This window comes from Myotis brandtii, unplaced genomic scaffold, assembly GCF_000412655.1.
Source record: "Myotis brandtii unplaced genomic scaffold, ASM41265v1 scaffold450, whole genome shotgun sequence".
Lineage (NCBI taxonomy): Eukaryota > Metazoa > Chordata > Mammalia > Chiroptera > Vespertilionidae > Myotis > Myotis brandtii.
This window is the reverse complement of record NW_005367210.1, coordinates 1,274,652-1,294,212: the sequence shown is the minus strand read 5'-3', so window position 1 is coordinate 1,294,212 and position 19,561 is coordinate 1,274,652. Positions and strand designations below refer to the sequence as shown.

At 41.5% G+C, this 19,561-nt stretch overlaps 1 protein-coding gene across 1 annotated transcript in view; it reads right to left on the bottom strand.

The window, feature by feature from the left end:
* Positions 1 to 1,568: 1,568 nt before the first annotated feature.
* LOC102256825 (zinc finger protein 501-like) overlaps positions 1,569 to 19,561 on the bottom strand; it is a 34,226-nt gene continuing 16,233 nt past the window's right edge. Inside the window, exons 3-7 of the mRNA XM_014546541.1 lie at positions 14,621 to 14,748; positions 7,882 to 8,014; positions 7,410 to 7,505; positions 4,398 to 4,471; positions 1,569 to 3,153 (exon numbers count right to left, since the gene is read on the bottom strand). Of these exons, the coding sequence (XP_014402027.1) occupies positions 2,539 to 3,153; positions 4,398 to 4,471; positions 7,410 to 7,505; positions 7,882 to 8,014; positions 14,621 to 14,748 (1,046 nt within the window). The 3' untranslated portion in view covers positions 1,569 to 2,538. The remainder of the gene's footprint in view (positions 3,154 to 4,397; positions 4,472 to 7,409; positions 7,506 to 7,881; positions 8,015 to 14,620; positions 14,749 to 19,561) is intronic.

The window sequence follows — 19,561 nt, the reverse complement described above, 5'->3', positions numbered from 1 at the left end:
TGAGCAACGTTTAATCTTTCTGCAAGTTGTTTTTGAGTTTGACAAGCACCTTCATTCAATAATGCTTGTAATTGTTGGTCTGCAAATTTTTTCGGTTGACCTGGGCGTTCTTTGTCTTTCACATCGAAATCATCACTTTTAAAGCATTAACCAGTGTTCACAACTATCTTGAGATGGAGCATGTTCACCATAAGCTTCCCAAAGTATACAATAACATCCAGCAGCTCTTTTCTTCAAAATAATGAATTCAAACTTCTCGCAAATGCTCTTTTTTTGGCACAAAATTCGACATGTTTAAACGTAAAAAATCTCTATGATGTTAACACCTTCAGCAAATTTGACATGAAGTTTTGAAGCTTGTTGTCAATACAACAAAATAGCATACATATCAAATCGCATATATATCAACCTATGTGTAACTCCATCTATTGAAAAAAATCCGCATTAACCGGTACACCTGGTATATATATATTAAAATGTTATCAGGATGCAGAATTCCAAATACAGGGCTTCTAATAAGACTTTTAAGCATTTTGTTAAATTGGCATTTGTTAAGAAAAGCCCACTGGTACTGGACGGTGCCTAGCAATCACACAAAGACCACCGGTAAATCTGGGGGGAAAAAGTATAGAATTGACAAGGCTGGAGAAAGTACACAGCATGCCTGCAGGGGCGAACACAGGCAGGACAAGACAGGATGCAAGAAGAGAGTGGCAGTACACAGAGTGTAGGTCTGATTTAGGATCACTAAGTGGAGTGCCTTGGGGTTCTCGAGCTAGGTCCAGATTGTTCAGCTTAAACAAAATCAGCAAAGTTTGGCTAGGTCTTCAGAAATCTTACATAAGGGGCATACAAAATGAAGACCCTGCAGTGCAAAACAAACAAACAAACAAACAAAGAAACAAACAGACTATTGTTCACAAGGACTGCTGGAGATGCCATATAAAAAACTTACATTCACTTGGAACACTGTAAGCTGGTGTCTGTGTGCACTAGGGTTTCATGGGAGTTCAGTACAAAACTTTTTAGCTACACAAAATAAATGCCAATGCTGAACATCATACACCTTTTACTTAAACTTTCAAAAATACTCCTAGATATGTTTTTGTAACCATCATAATGTCCCCAGCATGTATGATAAAAGGAAGGAAATATATAAATTATGGGTAAACTCTTTACACATTTATTTAAGGTTTAAGGTCTCTGGGTAAAGGATTGCTAATGATGTCATTCCATTGCGTTGTTACCTGAAACCTTGAATGAGGTGGGAAACATTAACTTTGATGGCATATTAATACCTTATTCATTACACATCACTGATAACATATTTAAATTAAAACACTTCATTGCCCAGTTGGTATGGCTCAGGGGTTGAGTGTTGACCTATGAACCAGGAGTCATAGTTTGATACCTGGTCAGGGCACATGTCCAGATTGCAGGCTCAATCCTCCAGTGTGGGCATTCAGGAGGCAACTGATCAATGATTCTCTCTCATCATTGATGTTTCTATCTATTCTCTCCCTCTCCCTTCTTCTCTGAAGTCAATAAAAAATATTTTTAAAAATAAATAAATAAATAAAACGTTTTATGAATGAGAATATATAAAGTCCACACATATTCTATGGAACAAGGAAAACATATGGTATGTTTTACATGAGACACGAATGTAAACACAATGGAATTGCCATGAGAGATTGTCAAACCCAAAGTCATCAGATTAGGGAGAAAGAAATTCATAGAATGCACAGAAGACAATTCGCATTACAAAGCATTACAAACCCACTGGTCAAAATACACATTACAAGCATTCACAGAAGCATCAAATGAATTGAGATTTAAATCACATTACTATTTGTGTTGCAAAAAATCACAAATACTGTCATAATAAAAAGGATACAGTGTAGGAAATTACATTTTTTCAAACATCCATGCCCTTGGTATTTTCATTCATACTAGAAAATCATATAACTTTCCTTACTGGATTCTCTAAAATAAGTATTCTGATTTAAAAGGCATATTTGAAAAGTGTTATTGACTTTATATTTGCATGGTTTCTATTCAGTATGAATTGACTAAAGTTCAGTGAGGCTTGATAAATAGTTAAAAGTTTTGCCACATTCTTTAAATTTGTATCATTTTAGTCCGGCATGAATTATGTGATATTGACTATGGTTCCAACACTGGGAAAAGGTGTTGCCAAATTCTCTACACTTGTAATGGTTCTCTCTGGTATGAATTACTTGATATTTAGTGAGGTTTGGGCAATGGTTAAAGGTTTTTCCATATTCTTTATATTTGTATTGCTCCTATCCAGTATGAATTCCCCAATATTGAAGAGCAGAGGTTAAAGGCTTTGTCACACTCTTCACATTTGTAAAGCTTCTCTCAGGTATGCAGTCTCATGTTTGGTAAGATTTGAGCGGTGGGTAAAGGCTTTGCCACATTCTCTACATTTATAAGGCTTCTCCCAAGTATGAATTTTCTAATGGTCCATGAGACTTGAAGAATTGTTAAAGGCTTAGTCACATTCTCTACATTTTAAGGCTTCTCTCCAGTATGAATTCTCTGATGTTGCATAAGTTGTGAGGGCCAGATAAAGGCTTTGCCACATTCTCTACATTTATAAGGCTTCTCTCCAGAATGAATTCTCTGGTGTTGAGTAAGATTTGAGCTCCGGATAAAGGCTTTACCACATTCTCTACACTTATAAGGCTTCTCTCCAGAATGAATTCTCTGATGTCGAGTAAGGGTTGAACACCGGTTAAAGGCAAAACCACATTCTCTACATTTATAAGGCTTCTCTCCAGAATGAATCATCTGATGTCGAGTCAGATGTGAGCTTGAGATAAAGGCTTTGCCACATTCTCCACATTTATAAGGCTTCTCTCCAGAATGAATTTTCTGATGTTGAGCAAGATTTGAGCTCTGGGTAAAAGTTTTGCCACATTCTTTACATTTATAAGGCTTCTCTCCAGAATGAATTCTCCGATGACTGGTAAGGCTCGAAGATTTGCTAAAGGCTTTGCCACATTCCCTACATTTATAAGGCTTCTCTCCAGAATGTAGTCTCTGATGACTGGTAAGGCTTGAATACCATTTATAGGCTTTGCCACATTCTCCACATTTATAAGGCTTCTCTTCGGTATCAAATGCCTGTTGTAGAATAACATGGAAATGCAATTTAGAAACATTATCACATTCTTTTTTTTTTTTTTTACTATATTTTTATTGAGTTCAGAGAGGAAGGGAGAGGGAGAGAGATAGAAATATCAATGATGAGAGAAAATCATTGATTGGCTGCCTCCTGCAAGCCCCTTACTGGGGATCAGGCTTGCAACCCAGGCATGTGCCCTTGACCAGAATCAAACCCAGGACCCTTCAGTCTGCAGGCCGAAGCTCTAACCACTGACCCAAACCAGCCAGGGCCATTATCACATTCTTTACATTTGTAAGGCTTCTCTACAATAATGATTTTCTTATGCATATAGACATTGGATAATTGACTAAAGACTCTCATACTCTGATTACACCTGAAAGGCTTCTCCCCAATATGAGTATTTTCATGTTCAGTAAGATTTAATAACGGTTTGAAAGATGTGTCACATTCACTACATTTATCTGTCTTGTCTACAGCATGAATTTTCTGAGGTATAACAATATTTGAGCTTTTATCAAAGACTTTCTGAAATTTATACATTATCTATGAAAACTAAGTTCTCTAATGGTTATTAGAATTTAACCCTTTCTTAAATTCCTAGATTTACTGCACTGACTTCTCTATTCATTATATGCACTCTAGTAATCAATGAAGATAGAAAAGCCTTTAGTTCAAGTTCTAATATCATTGCACATGTAAAGTTGTGTCCAATCACCTATTCTGATACCTATAAAGCCATAATGGTTGAATATAAAACCAAACACATTTATGAAAATTACAGCATCTGGAACAAGAAAGAATATTTTTCTGTCAAGGAATAATTCAAACTTGGTTAAGGGATTTACAAATTCAGTCACAATTTCCATCTTTGTGTTTTAAATGATGGATTTTTACAAACATTTAACTTAAATCCTACATTAAATCATCCAAAGACTTATTTACACAATGGACTAGGTGACTTCTCTGATGCTCCCAATTTCATTTCAGAAAATATGTATTTTTAAAAGGTTTCCTTTGGTGTTTGCATTCAGAATCACATTGTTCTTCCAAGGTAACTCCAAGTAAAAATTTCCAAAATCTTTTATATCCTTAACCTCTTTTGGTAGCAAGGATATTGTATGGGTAATTGTTCCAATTTGGTTATATGCATCATAACATCTTTTTTCTCTTCATTTTGCCCCAGACATTCCAAAACTTTGACTAAGTGTAAATTCTCAATGCCACACATTGTACACCTTACCTGTAGCATATTCCAATATGAATTTTCGATGCCTGGTTTTGGTAACAAGCCCTGGGTGACTTGAGAAGACATAACTGAAATATAACAAATGAATTATAACACACTACATGCAGATAAGTATTCTTCAAATGTAATGTACAGAATTAATACCTGTCAAATGACTTCAGTGAGGTGGCAGAAGAGGAATCACCTATATTTTTTCTCCATGAAGATGGAAACTTAATAACAATGACTGACCCAGTTACCTTTCAGAGTACTTAAGAGGTCAAAGACCACAGCACACCCCAGAGGGGAAAAACAGAAAAGGGTCATGTCAAAGAGGGAAGACAAGTTGCTTGTATTTGCTCCCAATTCCTGGTCACCCTTTCTGGCACACTACACAATGACTGTGGGATACCTCCCCATCCTCAGTTTCTTCGTGCACTGTATGTCCAATTCAGAATGGTCTGGATTTTTTGCAACTACCTGTGGAACTTGCTTCTGTTTTAAATGACACAGATTGCTAAGGAAATGGCAATTTACCATGAACGCATTGTGGTGGCTGCTAAGAAAGAGAGTAATTATTCAAGCACCAAAGAGACTGTTGTGCTGAAGAAAGACATCAGGATTGGGAATATCATGTGCTCTAAATAAAAGCAAAATATGTTTTAAACTGGGAAGTTACACGAAACACACCCACGCAGGCTTCTGGTCAAGATGGTGGTGTAGGTAATTGCGGCACTGGCATCCTCCCACAGCCACACTAAATAAAACAACTAAACTACAGGAAAACCATTGTTCAGAATGTCCAGAAACCTAGCTGAATGAAGTTCTACAACTAAAGACATAAAGAAGAAGCCTCAGACAGACTGGTATCAGGTGCAAAGTCACAGAACGGGCTGGGACCACATGATGGATGAAAATCACAAGAAATATTTCAGCTGCAGAGGTCACACCTGAAGAGTGAAGGGTCCCAGCCCCACAGAAGGCCCGCTCAGCCCAGGGTCCAATGCCAAGAAGAGATGTCCCCATTACTATGGCTGTAAAAACTAGGGAGGCTTGTGGCTGAGTGAGACGGAGAGCTGATGGAGTCTTAGACCAGAATCCGGCAAACTGCGGCTCACAAGCCACATGCGGCTCTTTGGCCCCTTGAGTGTGGCTCTTCCACAAAATACCACAAAATACCACAAAATACCACGTGCAGGCACGCACGTACAGTGCGATTGAAATTTTGTGGCCCATGTGCAAAGTCGGTATTTTGTGGAAGAGCCACACTCAAGGGACCAAAGAGCCACATGTGGCTCGCGAGCCACAGTTTGCCGACCACTGCGGCAGTTCCCTTTAATGGGCTCATGCTCTGACTTACTCAGACTGATGCCCTCTGAGCTCCAGAAATGGGCAGCAGCTTGGAAGGCACCGGGACACACAGGAAAGAACAACAATATCTGGCCTAAGGATGAGGCCTGGAGAAGGAGCTTTTTCCCAGACATAAGTCTTGGGAGAAGTCATTCTTCCTTTTCTAAAACCCTTCACGCACAGAGCGGGCAGACAGGCTCCATAGCTGAGTATCAACCTGGCTCAGACTTTTCACCCACCCTGAAGATTTCCTCAGACCCTGCCCCATGAACTTGCAGGCCCGCCCAATCTGTTTCAAGTGGTTTTCCATGGATCAGCCTGAATAAGCTTATGCTTCAGTCTTTACTACAATGTCTCAAAGAATCAGCATCTGGCCTCAGTGTGTCTTGTACCTCTTGCTAAGTGGCCCCAGCCCCAAAACTATATCATGTTTAATTACTGGGGTGTACACCTAAGACACATGTAATATTGATGTCAAGTGTAAATAAAATATTAAAAAATGATAGAAACACACACACACACACACACACACACACCAATTAAACTTTCCATGTCTCAAAGAATCAGCATCTGGCCTCAGTGTGTCTTGTACCTCTTGCTAAGTGGCCCCAGCCCCAAAACTATATCATGTTTAATTACTGGGGTGTACACCTAAGACACATGTAATATTGATGTCAAGTGTAAATAAAATATTAAAAAATGATAGAAACACACACACACACACACACACACACAGCAATTACACTTTCCGGAATAGGTTTGACAGGCCATTAAAAACCTACCATAGCTGACTGTTATTTGTATTCTCTTATACAAAGGAAGGCTCATAAAGAAAGGGATGACGCCTGCTTCTAATGGGCTTACATAGTAACAAAAAATCACAGGGCTTATGAAAAAACAGAAAAACAGTCCAACCAGAGGCACAAAGTAAGTCTCCATGCGTTGGTCCTAACTTAACAGCAATCTGTTAATTACCTGACAAAGAATTCAAAACAACCATCTTAAAGAGGATCAATCTGAACATAGAGGAAAAAACACAGAAAACTAAATTACCATCAAAACTATGCATGACAAAAAACTAAATTACCATTAAAACTATGCATGAAAAAAAATACAAAGGCAGAAAGTGTAAGAAAGAACCAAACAAATATTGGAAGTTGAAGTACTCAGTACCTGAATTTAAATATACAATAGAAACATCAGCAACAGACTTGGTCAAGCAGAAGGAATAATAGGACAACTTGGCCACCTATCCCCAGCGCTCCGGGGATGTGGGAACCAAATTCCAGCATCTCAACCACTTCTTTACAAACTACTTACATGAAGCAGAAAAGCGAATTGGTTTAACATAACATTCCTCACCAATGTGCAGTTTCCCAGCGTCCGCAGGAAATACAAGAGTAGCCAGGTCATGCCACCCTCATTAGGGCAGGTCTTGGGCTCTCACTGTAAATGCAAAGGAAGATCATAGGAGCACAAGGAGAACCCTTACATGATGCCAGAGAGTAAGTGTTGAAGAGGCTCTGTCCCTTGAAGACAGAAACAGAAGTAAACCTGACCCTCTCCAAAATCATTTCCCATTGAAGCCAATCTTCCCAAAACATATTTTAAAGCTTGCCTTCCTCTGTGACTTTTGACCTCTCACCTGGGTTGTCCACTACCTTCATTCCCACCTACCTGGCTGGCTGGATATTGTTTCTTTTCTCTTCAACTCCCAGGGCTCCATCATGTGCTCCAAAAAGGTGACCAGGTCTGGCTTAGACACAACAAGACCTGTTTATTAAAAAAAAAAGGAACGTGAGATTTTAATGGAGATTTTCCAATTTTCAATCCAGCCCTGGGTTCAAGTAAGAAGATAGGACATTGTAGAATATCAGAATATTTTAGAAAATTATTTCCCAAAATTTTATTTTCTGACAGCACCTTTATTATACCAGAGACAACATTTAAAGTTTCCAGATCCTGAGTTCCACTTCCATATACATCAGGAAGCCTTTCTGTTCTGCACCAGCAAAACCCCAATTGCTTTCCTTGGGAACACAGATCTGAAACTCTCATACAAAGCAGAAGCTCACCACTGACACTGTACTAATGAAGAAAACAAAACACTGCGGGTGGAGGAGAAATTCTGGAAGGAAGTGGTCCTCACCCAGGAATACCAGGTTCCTGTAGTTCTGCAACATCACATCCACGTACAGTTTCCGCTGAGCTGGGTCCAGGCACGCCCACTCCTCCTGAGAGAATTCTATGGCCACATCACTGAAGGTCAACTGACCCTGAAATTAAAGATACAAAGCAAAACAAAAATTAAAACATTACTCAAGTAAACATGGACAGAGGTCACAATGTGACCGAATAAGAACACAGAGTGAACAGAACTGGTTTTGACCTAAGAGTACCCTGAATTATCCAATAAGATCATTTTGACCTTCTCCAGTGTATTTTGAGAAAGGAGGATGACATATCATTTACAAAACCACTGTAGAGGCTTTACTTTTCTGGAAGAGAAATTTTAAACATAAAGGCATCAACACAGGCATATCCATCTTTGAGTGCTATATTTGAATCATAGAGGATCAAGTGTATATAGTTCTTAGGTAGAGAAGTCATTCTGAGTGAGCACACCAATCTAAAATATCAAAGTGCAAAACAAGGAACTGGAGATCCACAAAATTCAGACCCTGATTCAGGAGTGCTGGGGTGGGTCCTGAGTTTCCAACTCACTTAAAACTATGGACACCAATGAGTCTGCTGCATGTGCCACACCTTTAGACAGCACAGAGAAAGAAAACACAGGAAAGAAATTCGTATGCAGGACTTTGAGTGAAGTATTTACTGAATTTACAGAGCTCATACATTAGTAAGCCTAGCAATCACAATCCTTCTTTAATGATAACTATGTATTAGATATTATTCTAACACACACATATATATATATATATACATATATATATAAATTAATAAATCTCATGACAAATCAGAGAACAATGAAAATATTCTTCTTTTTGTAACAGAATATTTTGTAAACCATCCAGCAAATGGTGGAGCTTGGATGAAAACAATATACAAATGCAACCATCATAACGTTCAGTGTTGTTACTAGAGAATAGAAACAAGAAGGTAAGAAAGAGCTCAAATAATGTTAACATTTTCTGCAAAAAGACAAGACATAATAATGGAAATGATATACATATTAAATGTGACACAAATGATACATTTTCATGTCAAGAAAATTAGCCTGAACTAAAATCAAGATTAATTCCAATTGTGGTAATCTCACAAATCTCTTCATGGATGAGTCTTTGCATTTTATAAACACAAAAGAGAGGTAAACATACAATGATGTAAAATAAGGTAGAGCTATTCTTTCATACTCTTTAATTACTATTTTTGTTTTAATCTTCACCTGAGGATAATTTTCCATTGACTTTAGAGAGAGTGGAAGGGAGGGAGAGAGGAAGAGAGAGAGAGACAGAGAGAGAGAGAGAGAGAGAGAGAGAGAGAGAGAGAGAGAAACATTGATTGGTTACTTCTGGCACACACCCTTACATGGGTTGGGAATCAAACCTGGGTCATACCTGTGCATGGCAGGACACTCCAACCCACTGGTGTACACTGGCCGGGGCACCTTTTATTTCTTGGATAATTTTTATCTCTTGTGCTGATTTGTATTTTATAAATTTAATACTCTTGAACATCCATTTGATTCTTATAAACTTTTATAAAAATACAATGTAGCATTAAAGAAGAGTGTGTTTGTGATGTTTGTTGAATACAATAAACATTTACAGGTTTGAGGCCTCACTGATAAAAGCCTCTATTTGCAAAGGTAGGATTGCCAGTGAACAATAACAACAAAAAAGCCTTTATTTCTCAAAGCAACCTACAAATAAAGAGAAACTGAAAAGAGAAAAAGGTTCCAGATGAAATGTGATTGCTTATGTGTAACTCTCAAAAATTTTTCCAGCCCAGCTGGTATGGCTCAGAGGTTGAGTGTTGATCTATACACCAGGAAGTCACGGTTCAATTCCAGGTCAGGGCATATGCTTGAGTTGTGGGCTTGATCCCCAGTGTGGGATGTGCAGGAGGCAGTCAATTGGTGATTCTCTCTCATCATTGATGTTTCTATCTCTCCCTCCCTCTCCCTTCCTCTCCAAAATCAATAAAAATATATTTAAAAATAATTTGTCCAAGACCCTTATTAAAGATAAAGAAAAAATATTAAATCTATAGTTCAGGAACCTGGCAGAGAACACTTGCACCGAATGAAAATAAAGTTCAAAGGAAGCGACATCAGGTGACTGAAGCACATAGAAGAACAGATTATCAATAACTTTAGTGTCCACATATACCTCCCACATTCTGTAAATCTAACAGTGCATTTAAAGAGTAAGGCTTTCAAGAAAATGGCAGCCAATTAGGCAAACCTGTGGTGCATCTCGTCCCAGGGCAAGACTGGAAATACAACTAAAATGGAGAATATTGAGGTTAAAAATGGCAGCAGAGTGAGTGGATGCTGCATGGACATGCTCCCAGGAACAAACTGGAATTACAACTGAAACACAAAAAAAACCCCTGAATAGTTAACAGAAGACTACCTGGAGAGAAACCTGATCCCCAAGGATGGAAAGTGGAGACCGCATAGATAGGTAGGAGGGGCTGAGGTGTGAAGGGGCTGACCAGGCACCCACTGAAAGCAGCCAAAGTCCTGGAGAGATATCTCAGCTATGGGGGGGGTGCCACTGAGGACTCTGGGAACTAATCCCCAAGCTGGGCCCCCCAGAAGAGAGCACCAGAACTGAGAAGGGTACCTACCCAAATAACATCCGGCTGTGAAAAGCAGGAGGGTTGCTGTCTGCCAGGGAGAGATGGCTGGAAAATCAGGCACCCTCTTAAAGGGCCAACACTCAAATTCCCTGTGCAGGCAGAGGGAGGGCAGAGTGGACTGGAGCTGTGTGAGCAGAAGCCAGGATTGGGGACTTGGAGGTTAGAGCTCAGAATGCAGACAGGAAACCTATGGTTTCCTGTGCGGAGTTATTCCCTCATGCAGCGGAGGACATTTTTCCCACACAGACATTAGCCTTACCTGGGGGGAAGACAGTTGACCCACCCTATTGGAAAACACTTTGTCCTGAGGTCACTTAAGAGATTAAAAATAACAAAGAGCCTCCAGGCAGAAGCAACTGCCCCACCCTGCTGAAAAAATCTCTCACCACACCTGAGGACAAGACAAGAGGAATCCTATCATTCTATAGGCAGAGGCATTCTCTGGAGGCTTTGAGTCTTTGCCTGACCTAATTAGTCAGAAACAGTGTTTGATACTATCCTGCATGAGAGATTGAGAGACGTAGAGGATCTACCTAATACACAGTCACAAATCCAAACAGGCAGCCAAAATGAGGAGACAAAGAAACAACCCCCAAATGAAAGAACAAAAGAATTTTCCAGCATAAGAGATAAATGAAGCAGAGGTAATAAATTTATCTGAAACAGAGGTAAGAGTAATGATGGTAAAGATGCTTAACAGTATGAGAAAAGATATAGTAACTATGAAAACAGAAATAAAGAATGATATAGCACAAATAAACACAATGGAATACAGAGCAGATTAGGGGAAGCTGAGGATCAAATCAGTGAATTAGAAGACAGGGTATAAAAAAAATTTACTCAATCAGAGAACTGAAAAGAAAAAACAATTAAAAAACAGGAGGACAGCTTAAGGGAGCTGTGGGACAACAAGAAACACAACAATATTAGAATAGCAGGTGTGCCAGGAAGGGCAGAAAAGAAGAAAAGGATAGAGAATGTGTTTGAAGAAATAATGGCAGAAAACTTCCCTAGCCTGGTAATGGAAAAAGGCACACAAGTTCAGGAGGCACAGAAAATCCCAAGCAAGAAGAACCCAAACAGGTCCACACCCAGACACATCATAATTAAAATGCCAAAAATTAAAGACAAAGAGAGACTCTTAAAGGCAGCAAGAGAAAAGCAAACTGTTACCTACAAAGGAGCTCCCATAAGGCTGACACTTGATTTCTCATTAGAATCTCTACAGGCCAGAAGGAAATGGCATGAAGTACTCAAGGTAATAGAAAGCAGGGCTCTGAAACTAAGATTACTATATCCAGCAAGGCTATCATTCAAAATAGATGGTCAAATAAAGAGCTTCCTGGACAAAAAAAAAGGCTAACAGAGTACATCACCACCAAATCGGCATTACAAGAAATGCTAAAGGGACTGCTGTAATGAAAAGAAATGGAGAAACCTAGGCATGCAGAATTAAAATGGCAATAAATAAGTACCTATCAATAAGAACTATAAATGTAAATGGATTGAGTGCTACTACAAAAAGGCATAGGGTAGCTGAATGGATACAAAAACATGACCCAACTATATGCTGTCTACAAGAGACCCACCTCAGAACAAAATACATACACAGGATGAGAGTGAAGGAATGGAAAAAAATTTTCCATGCAAATGAAAAAGAAAAAAAAAAGCTGGAGTAGCAATACTCATATACGACAAAACAGACTTTAAAATGAAGGCCATCACAAGAGACCACAAAGGTCACTATAAAAAGAAAGAACTCTTACCATTTACAGCAAATGGATGAACCTGGAGAGTATTATGCTAAGCAAAATAAGCCAGTCAGAGAAAGATAGTATCACATGATCTCACTCATATATGGAATCTAATGAACAAAATAAACTGATAAACAAAAAAGATCCAAAGACATAGAAGCACGGAACAGACTGACAAATTTCAGAAGGAAGGTAGGGCCAGGGAGGTGGGTGAGGAGTGATTAACTGGGGAACTTATATGCATATATGGACACAGAAAATAGTGGTGAAGGCCTGGGAGGGGCGGGTTCAGGGTGGAGGGGGTCAATGGGTAAAACAAACAAACCAACAAACAAACAAAGGAGACATCTGTAATACTTTCAACAATAAAGAGGAAAAATGAATTCTTAAAAAAAAAAAAAAAAAGTAAGGCTTTCTTATTAATGTAGTGAGCAAGTTTCTTCTAACGATTTTTCCTTTTCAGAACTTTCTGGGGCTACTAAGGCAATCCTGATTAAATATGCATTTTCTCAATCCTGTCCTCAAGATCACATATTGCAGCCACATAAATTTAAAACCTACATTTCCCTTCTACACAACCTATCTCAATAGAAACCTTGGATAGCAATGCCTTCCCATGTTGGTCTGTCACAAAGAAAATGTTTTCATAAGTTGACGGTGCAGGGGTTCAAAACAAGGCACCTTAAGATGTGCTTCAATGTCTAAGGATTATGTTGAACTAAAGGCACCAAGACCCTGTGGACTCAAGAGAAACTTCTGCTCTCCCTTTAAATAGCCAGAAGAATTTTAATTAGGAGCCTGACCCATGATACAGGTTAAAACCAAAAATGACTTTTTACCTATCTAGATGGTAGGCAAACTAATACTTCTGAACATGCGATCTCCGGTCAAAGATCTTCTGATGTCCCAAGGTGCATTAACTGATGCCAGGCTCAGAATGTCTCATATACCAAATTTCCCTTGCAGTCTCGGAACCTCTCTTGCATGTGGGGTCTCTGACTCTGTCCTGTGTGTGGAGCTCCCATACATGTCACATGTAACTGATTAGACCAGCTAAAAGAACATTTATGGTAGAAGAACGTATCTTCCTCCACAACAATGGTCATTAATTTATGGTGAGAGTTCTTCATTCCCTATAGGGAACCTGGATGGAAACAATAAAGAGAAGGTTGTGGGACATAAGAAAAAAGTATCCCTGAGACATATAGGGAAGTCATCACACCTCAGCTCCCTACTCAAAAATGCAGAGGTAGCTGACTTTATCTCCTTTCCAAATACCTGCTTCCCTGCAGATGTTGAAACTACTGATGCCCATGAGCAGTTGATCCGGGTTTGACTGCTACATGAACTTCCTGGGGTGGCTCTAGTGAACTACATTGCCATAGCTCCCCCATAATGCAGGCGCTAACAACCTGAAAACCCAGTTGGTAAAGGAAGTCAACCCACCCTGAAATGGAAAATTCCACAAGCAGGCCATCTTGAAAAAGCCCATTTTGTCCCAAGCTTATTAAAGCCAACAAGCAACCCTATGCGGTTTGGCTCAGTAGATAGAGCGTTGGTCTGGGAACTGAAGGGTCCCGGGTTCAATTCCGGTCAAGAGCACAAGCCCAGGTTGCGGGCTCATTCCGCAGTAGGGGGTGTGCAGGAGGCAGCAGATAAATGATTCTCTCTCATCATTGATATTTCTATCTCTCTCTCCCTCTCCCTTCTTCTCTGAAATCAATAAAAAATAAAAAAAGCCAAGCAGCACAAGTCCCTGAATTGGTTTAGAGAACATTCCTTTCTTCTGTGTTTTATCCCTTATCCTCAAACATAAGTCTAATAAAATTTGCCCAGAAATCTCTCTGCTTGATACTTTTTTAAAAAAAATATATTTTATTGATATTTTACAGAGAGGAAGGGAGAGGGATAGAGAGTTAGAAACATCGATGGGAGAGAAACATCAATCAGCTGCCTCCTGCACACCTCCCACTAGGGATGTGCCCGCAACCAAGGTACATGCCCTTGACCGGAATCGAACCTGGGACCTTTCAGTCCGCAGGCCGACGCTCTATCCACTGAGCCAAACCAGCTAGGGCATGCTTGATACTCTTGATTTCTGTATTCAGAAACCCCAAAACACCAAATGCCAGTAACATTTCAAAGAGGGAACTTGGACAATTATAAGAAGAAAAAAAAGTTAAGTAGTTGAAAACTAACTTGCTTTGCAAGATCATCAGAAATAGAGAGTAAAGATTTGCAGTTTCTAAATCCACCAACTTTAGAAAGAAATGCAAACACAGAACTGACCCAAGACAGGGCATTTACCTGAGGAGCAGCCATGTTGTCCTCTTCCTCCTCCTGCTCTGGGTTGTCTTCACGGGGGAACGTATGTTGATGAATCACACCTGTCTCTTGAGAATATGTCTTCCTTCCACAGTCATGGGCAGAAGGACCTTAAAATGTTGAAAAATGTCACACTCCGTCATCCTTTGTCACAGGAGAGATTCAGAAACAATGAGATCCTACATGAAGCTAAAACTGTGAGTTTTTTCTCTCCTGTTTACCCATGATATCCCCTGCCACAGACATGCACAAATTTCAACCCAGCAATGAGGATATGGGCTGTCCTCCTGCCCCCTCCATATCCTACAGAGTACCCTGTTATCTCCCTGGTTCTGAACTCTCACAAAAGTCTTGGGGCAAAGAGCCCTTCTGCTAAACACTGGCCTCACTTTTGAATCACCTGGAGCACACTAAAACAATGATGTTTCTCCCAGACCAGTTGTCCAACTCTGTGGGGGAGGGCACAGTAATGTTATTTCTTATCATCAAATGATCTAATGGGAGGAGACCATTTAGCTAAGCATTTCTTCTACAGTTTTAATGCATAGGCAGAACCCTTGGGAACCAAGGCCCCTTCTAAAAAGCTAAGATGCTGTAATCAGCAGTGAGGCCCATGAAATGGCATCTTTAACTAGTTCCTGCCAGAGGTAACATTGCTCCCCAAGATCTGTTTTCAGTAGCAGTGGGCTAGGGAGATACTAGACACAACACACCCGAGACCTGTGTAAGAAGCTGGGCTAGGAACTTCTAGAAGGGCAGGACCCCAGGGTGGATTCCTAGTGTTGGAGTTGTTCTGGAATGGGCATGACCAGGTTCTGGGATATTTTTGCAGGTGCAACAGGGAGAGGGAAACCACATGGTGGCAACAGGGTTGTGTGAGGTGCCTGCCTCAGAACCTTCACAAACTAACCTGAGTCCCCAGGAATTCGCCCCGTCCCCTACCATGGACCAAGTGGAACAACAGGAAAATCTTCTGCCTGACCCACTGCCCACAGGTGAGTGGAGTCTCAATCTCCAAAGGACAAGGAGAAGAAAGGCGTTAACATTACAGCTTTGTTTGAAAATGAACCAAAGGAGCATAACCTAGAAGTCTGTCAAGATATAACAGTATTCACAACCCACTCATTTTCACTTTCTCCAAATGACCCCCAAATACATACTGTTGTTCTTGTTACTATTTTAATATGGTAAGAACACTTCGAACAGGCTCTACCCTTTCTATAAAATTTTAAGTGCACAATATAATAGTGTTCATGACAGGCATAATGTTGTACCAAGGATCTCTGGAACTTATTCGTCTTCGAAAAATCAAAATGTGTAACCCTAAATAGCAACTCCCATTTCCAGTCTCCCTAGCCTCTGGCAACACTAATCTTTCCTCAAAAGTTTGTTCCTGTGGGTTTGACTATCTTGTGGGAATTCTAAACCTGGATTTATACAGGGTTAACACATTAAAAGTACTTACTATGACACATAAGTTTAAAAATCTATAAACTTAATAGTCATATGATTAAACTTAAAAGAAGGAAATAGGATTAAATTAATAAGAGAAAAAGCCCCCAAATCTGATGCAATCTAGCAAACACAATTGTTATGAAAGAAATAGAAAAGAAATTCCTAAAATACAACAGATTTCACTATAATAAATCCTCAGAGCAGCCCTGAATATTCATGGGGACGTTTATGCTTTTAACTGCGGGTAAGCAGGTAAATAGGTCCAAGTCATTATTTCTCATTAACATCGAGCCAGTTTATATCACCAGTGTTCTGGGGAAGAAAAAACTAGTACCTTTTCCCTCTATGCATATCTCTATGTCCAGATTTTTTCCCCAAAAATATATGTTTTAATGACCTTTTAGAGAGAGAGAGAGAAACATCAATGTGTGAGAAAAACATCCATGCATAGCCTCCAGCCAACAAACATGAAACTTGCATGTGTTCCCTGACCAGGAATCAAACTGGCGACCTTTCGGTGCACAGGCCAAAGCTGAAACAATGCCAGCCAGGTCCAGATTTCTGCTTTTCATGAGGACATATTCGAGGAGGGCCCACTATTAAAGCTCTTATTTTTTTAAAAAATATATTTTATTGATTTTTTACAGAGAGGAAGGGAGAGAGAGAGTTAGAAACATCAATCAGCCGCCTCCTGCACATCTCCTACTGGGGATGTGCCCGCAACCCAGGTACATGCCCTTGACCGGAATCGAACCTGGGACCTTTCAGTCTGCAGGCCGACGCTCTAGTCTATCCACTGAGCCAAACCGGTTTCTGCTAAAGTTCTTATTTTAAACTGATTATCTCTTTAAGGATCTTATCTTTTAAAAGGGTACTATTCCAAGGTACTGATTAAAGCTTCAAGCCCTGGCTGGTTTGGCTCAGTGAATAGAGCGTCAGCCTGTAGGCCTGAAGCTTCCCAGGCTCGATTCCTGTCAAGGGCACATGCCCAGGTTTCGGGCTCAATCCCCAGTAGGGGGTGTGCAGGAGGCAGCTGATCAGTGATTCTCAATCATTGATGTTTCTATCTCTCTCTCCCTCTCCCTTCCTCTCTGAAATCAATAAAAACATATTTTAAAAAAACAAACTTCAATATCCCTACCTGGCTAAGCTCTCAGTTTTGTTTCTGCCTCTGCTGTGTCATCCCTTCCTCCCTTTCCATTCCTACACTGGTCTCACCCAACTCGTTTTCTCCTGACTCCATCTGGATAGGGAGACTTATAATCTGATAGAGCACCTGAGTTAATCTGAAAAGTAATCATATCATTTTAAATCTTAGAACACGTATACTTATGTGAATAGGGGGTTAAGTTTTTCTTAAACTCCTTTGCAAGTGATTAAGGAGGTGACTCAGCTGTGAATCCAGCAAGCAGAACCAATAAGCAGGGTCAGACTGACCCACCAGGAGTCAAAGCATCGTCTCATCAACATCATCTCACCCTCTGATGACAATAGCTGATGTCTGGGGACCTCCAGGGCTACCCGTAGCAGCATCCCTTCCCAGCCTCCCCCTCGCCCCTTCCCCTTTATAACCCTATCCCCTGCACCGTGCTGGAAGACAGGATTTGAAGGCTTGTACTAGTAAGCGCCCAGTCTTCTTGGTTGGCTGGCCTTCTCAATAAACGCCTAATAGGATTCAACCCTGCCCTCCATACTGGCAGCCCGAGCCCAACCAGGGGTTTCCCTCTAACAATCTGAAGTGACTTCCCCTTTGTGGCCCCCACTTCTGCTAACGAGGACTCCTCTCCCTTTCTGCTCCCCTTCAAGTGTTTGGACTTCTCCCATTCCTCCATGGGTCTGTTTTCTTTCTCCATTTGCTACTTTCCCGAGTTCCTCTATCACACTTCCCATTGCTTTACAAGACCCTCCTGCATCCTCAACTTCGCCATCTCTCTATAGACCCCTCACTGACCGTTCTGCCCTCTCACTACTTGATTTCTTTCTCATCATCTTTCTCATAATCCTCCTCTCCCTGAATTAGGCCTCTTCCTGGCCTCCCCTGGGAAGGCACTGCTTCCTAGTAATAGGGCAGGGAAATTCCTTGACAAGTGGAAAAAGGGAAACTGAGACAAAATCATCACACAAGGCCAACACTTTGAGGAAGGAACTCACAGCCAGCTAATAGGGTCACCAGGCTTTATCTTCCCTAACCCAGGACATTTAGGGGCAAATGACTTGCACATGCCGGACTGTCCCAGGGCCCTCACTCCTTGGTCCCAGTCCACCTTGAATGACATTCATGAAAACAAAACTAACCAGAAAAGAACCCTGGTCCCTTTTACCCACATTTTGATGAATCGGCGTTATGAAAGGGCACATCGGAAAAGCTAATGGCTGTTCGGTAAAGACCCTCCCCTGAGACCTCCCCTAGGTCCAGCCGGCCAAGGACGGATTTTAAACAGAGCCTCAAGGCAAGGGATCCAGGAAAGCGGGGGAACGCCCCTCCCACACCCACACCCACACCTTTCCCTTCCCTGACTTCCTCCTCCACAGGCAGCACCTCCTAAAAGCCGAGGGGCCACAGGAGACTTGCATGCAGGGAAGCGGGGCAGCAGCAGCTCGTCTGAGGTTCACCCCCTGAACCCGGGTCCGGGGCCGCCTTCCTGCCCGACTTCTGTCCCTGACCTCCATCTCTCAGAGCCAACGCAGCCGGCTGAGGTCCTCCCCTGTGGCCTCCCTCACCCCAAGCCCTCCTTTCATCGCACTGTCCCAGCTTTAATAAACACACTCGCAAAGCCACCGGGCTCCTGCGGTGAAGTCTTCCTACCCGAAGCCAAGAACCCACACACCACCCGTGGCCCAGACCCCGACGGGTAACACTGCGACACCCAGTGCTGTTCTAGCCCAAATCCCGTCTCACGGAAACCTGTGCCCTTCCTTGGCATCTGGCCTTTTAGATACTAAATGCAGAGTTGGGGGGGGGGGGGGGGGAGTCTCTGGAAAGGAGGGGATTGCAGAATCCCAGGCCAGGGAGGAATCCGGGCCTTAACTGGCCTGGAGAGTCCGAGGCTGAAGGAGGGCGCAGAGGGTTTGAGTCCATCTCCCTGGACTTTAAATGGCCTGGGGTGGGAAGGCTCTCCAGTGGAAGGTTTGAGGCAAGAAAACCATCCGAGGCAGGCGCTGTGCAGTGGCCCCAAAGAGGAAAATGCAGAGGCAGGGCGGATGCAGAAAGAATTTAACCAGAAACTAACGCGGAAACCTCAGCGCAAAGGCAGAGCCCTCAGGGCTCCAACCTCTTACGGGGACGCGAGACTCACCGCCTTGGAGACGCGGGTGTGGGGGCTTTAAGGTCCGCCGCGACCCCCGGATTCACCTGTACAGGACCGTGGGCGGAGATGCTGGGTTTAAATGAGAAAGACCAACAATCCCAGTTACCTTCCCTCCGCCTTAGTCGCTTCCGGGTTTACAAACAACTGCGCGTGCGCGCCG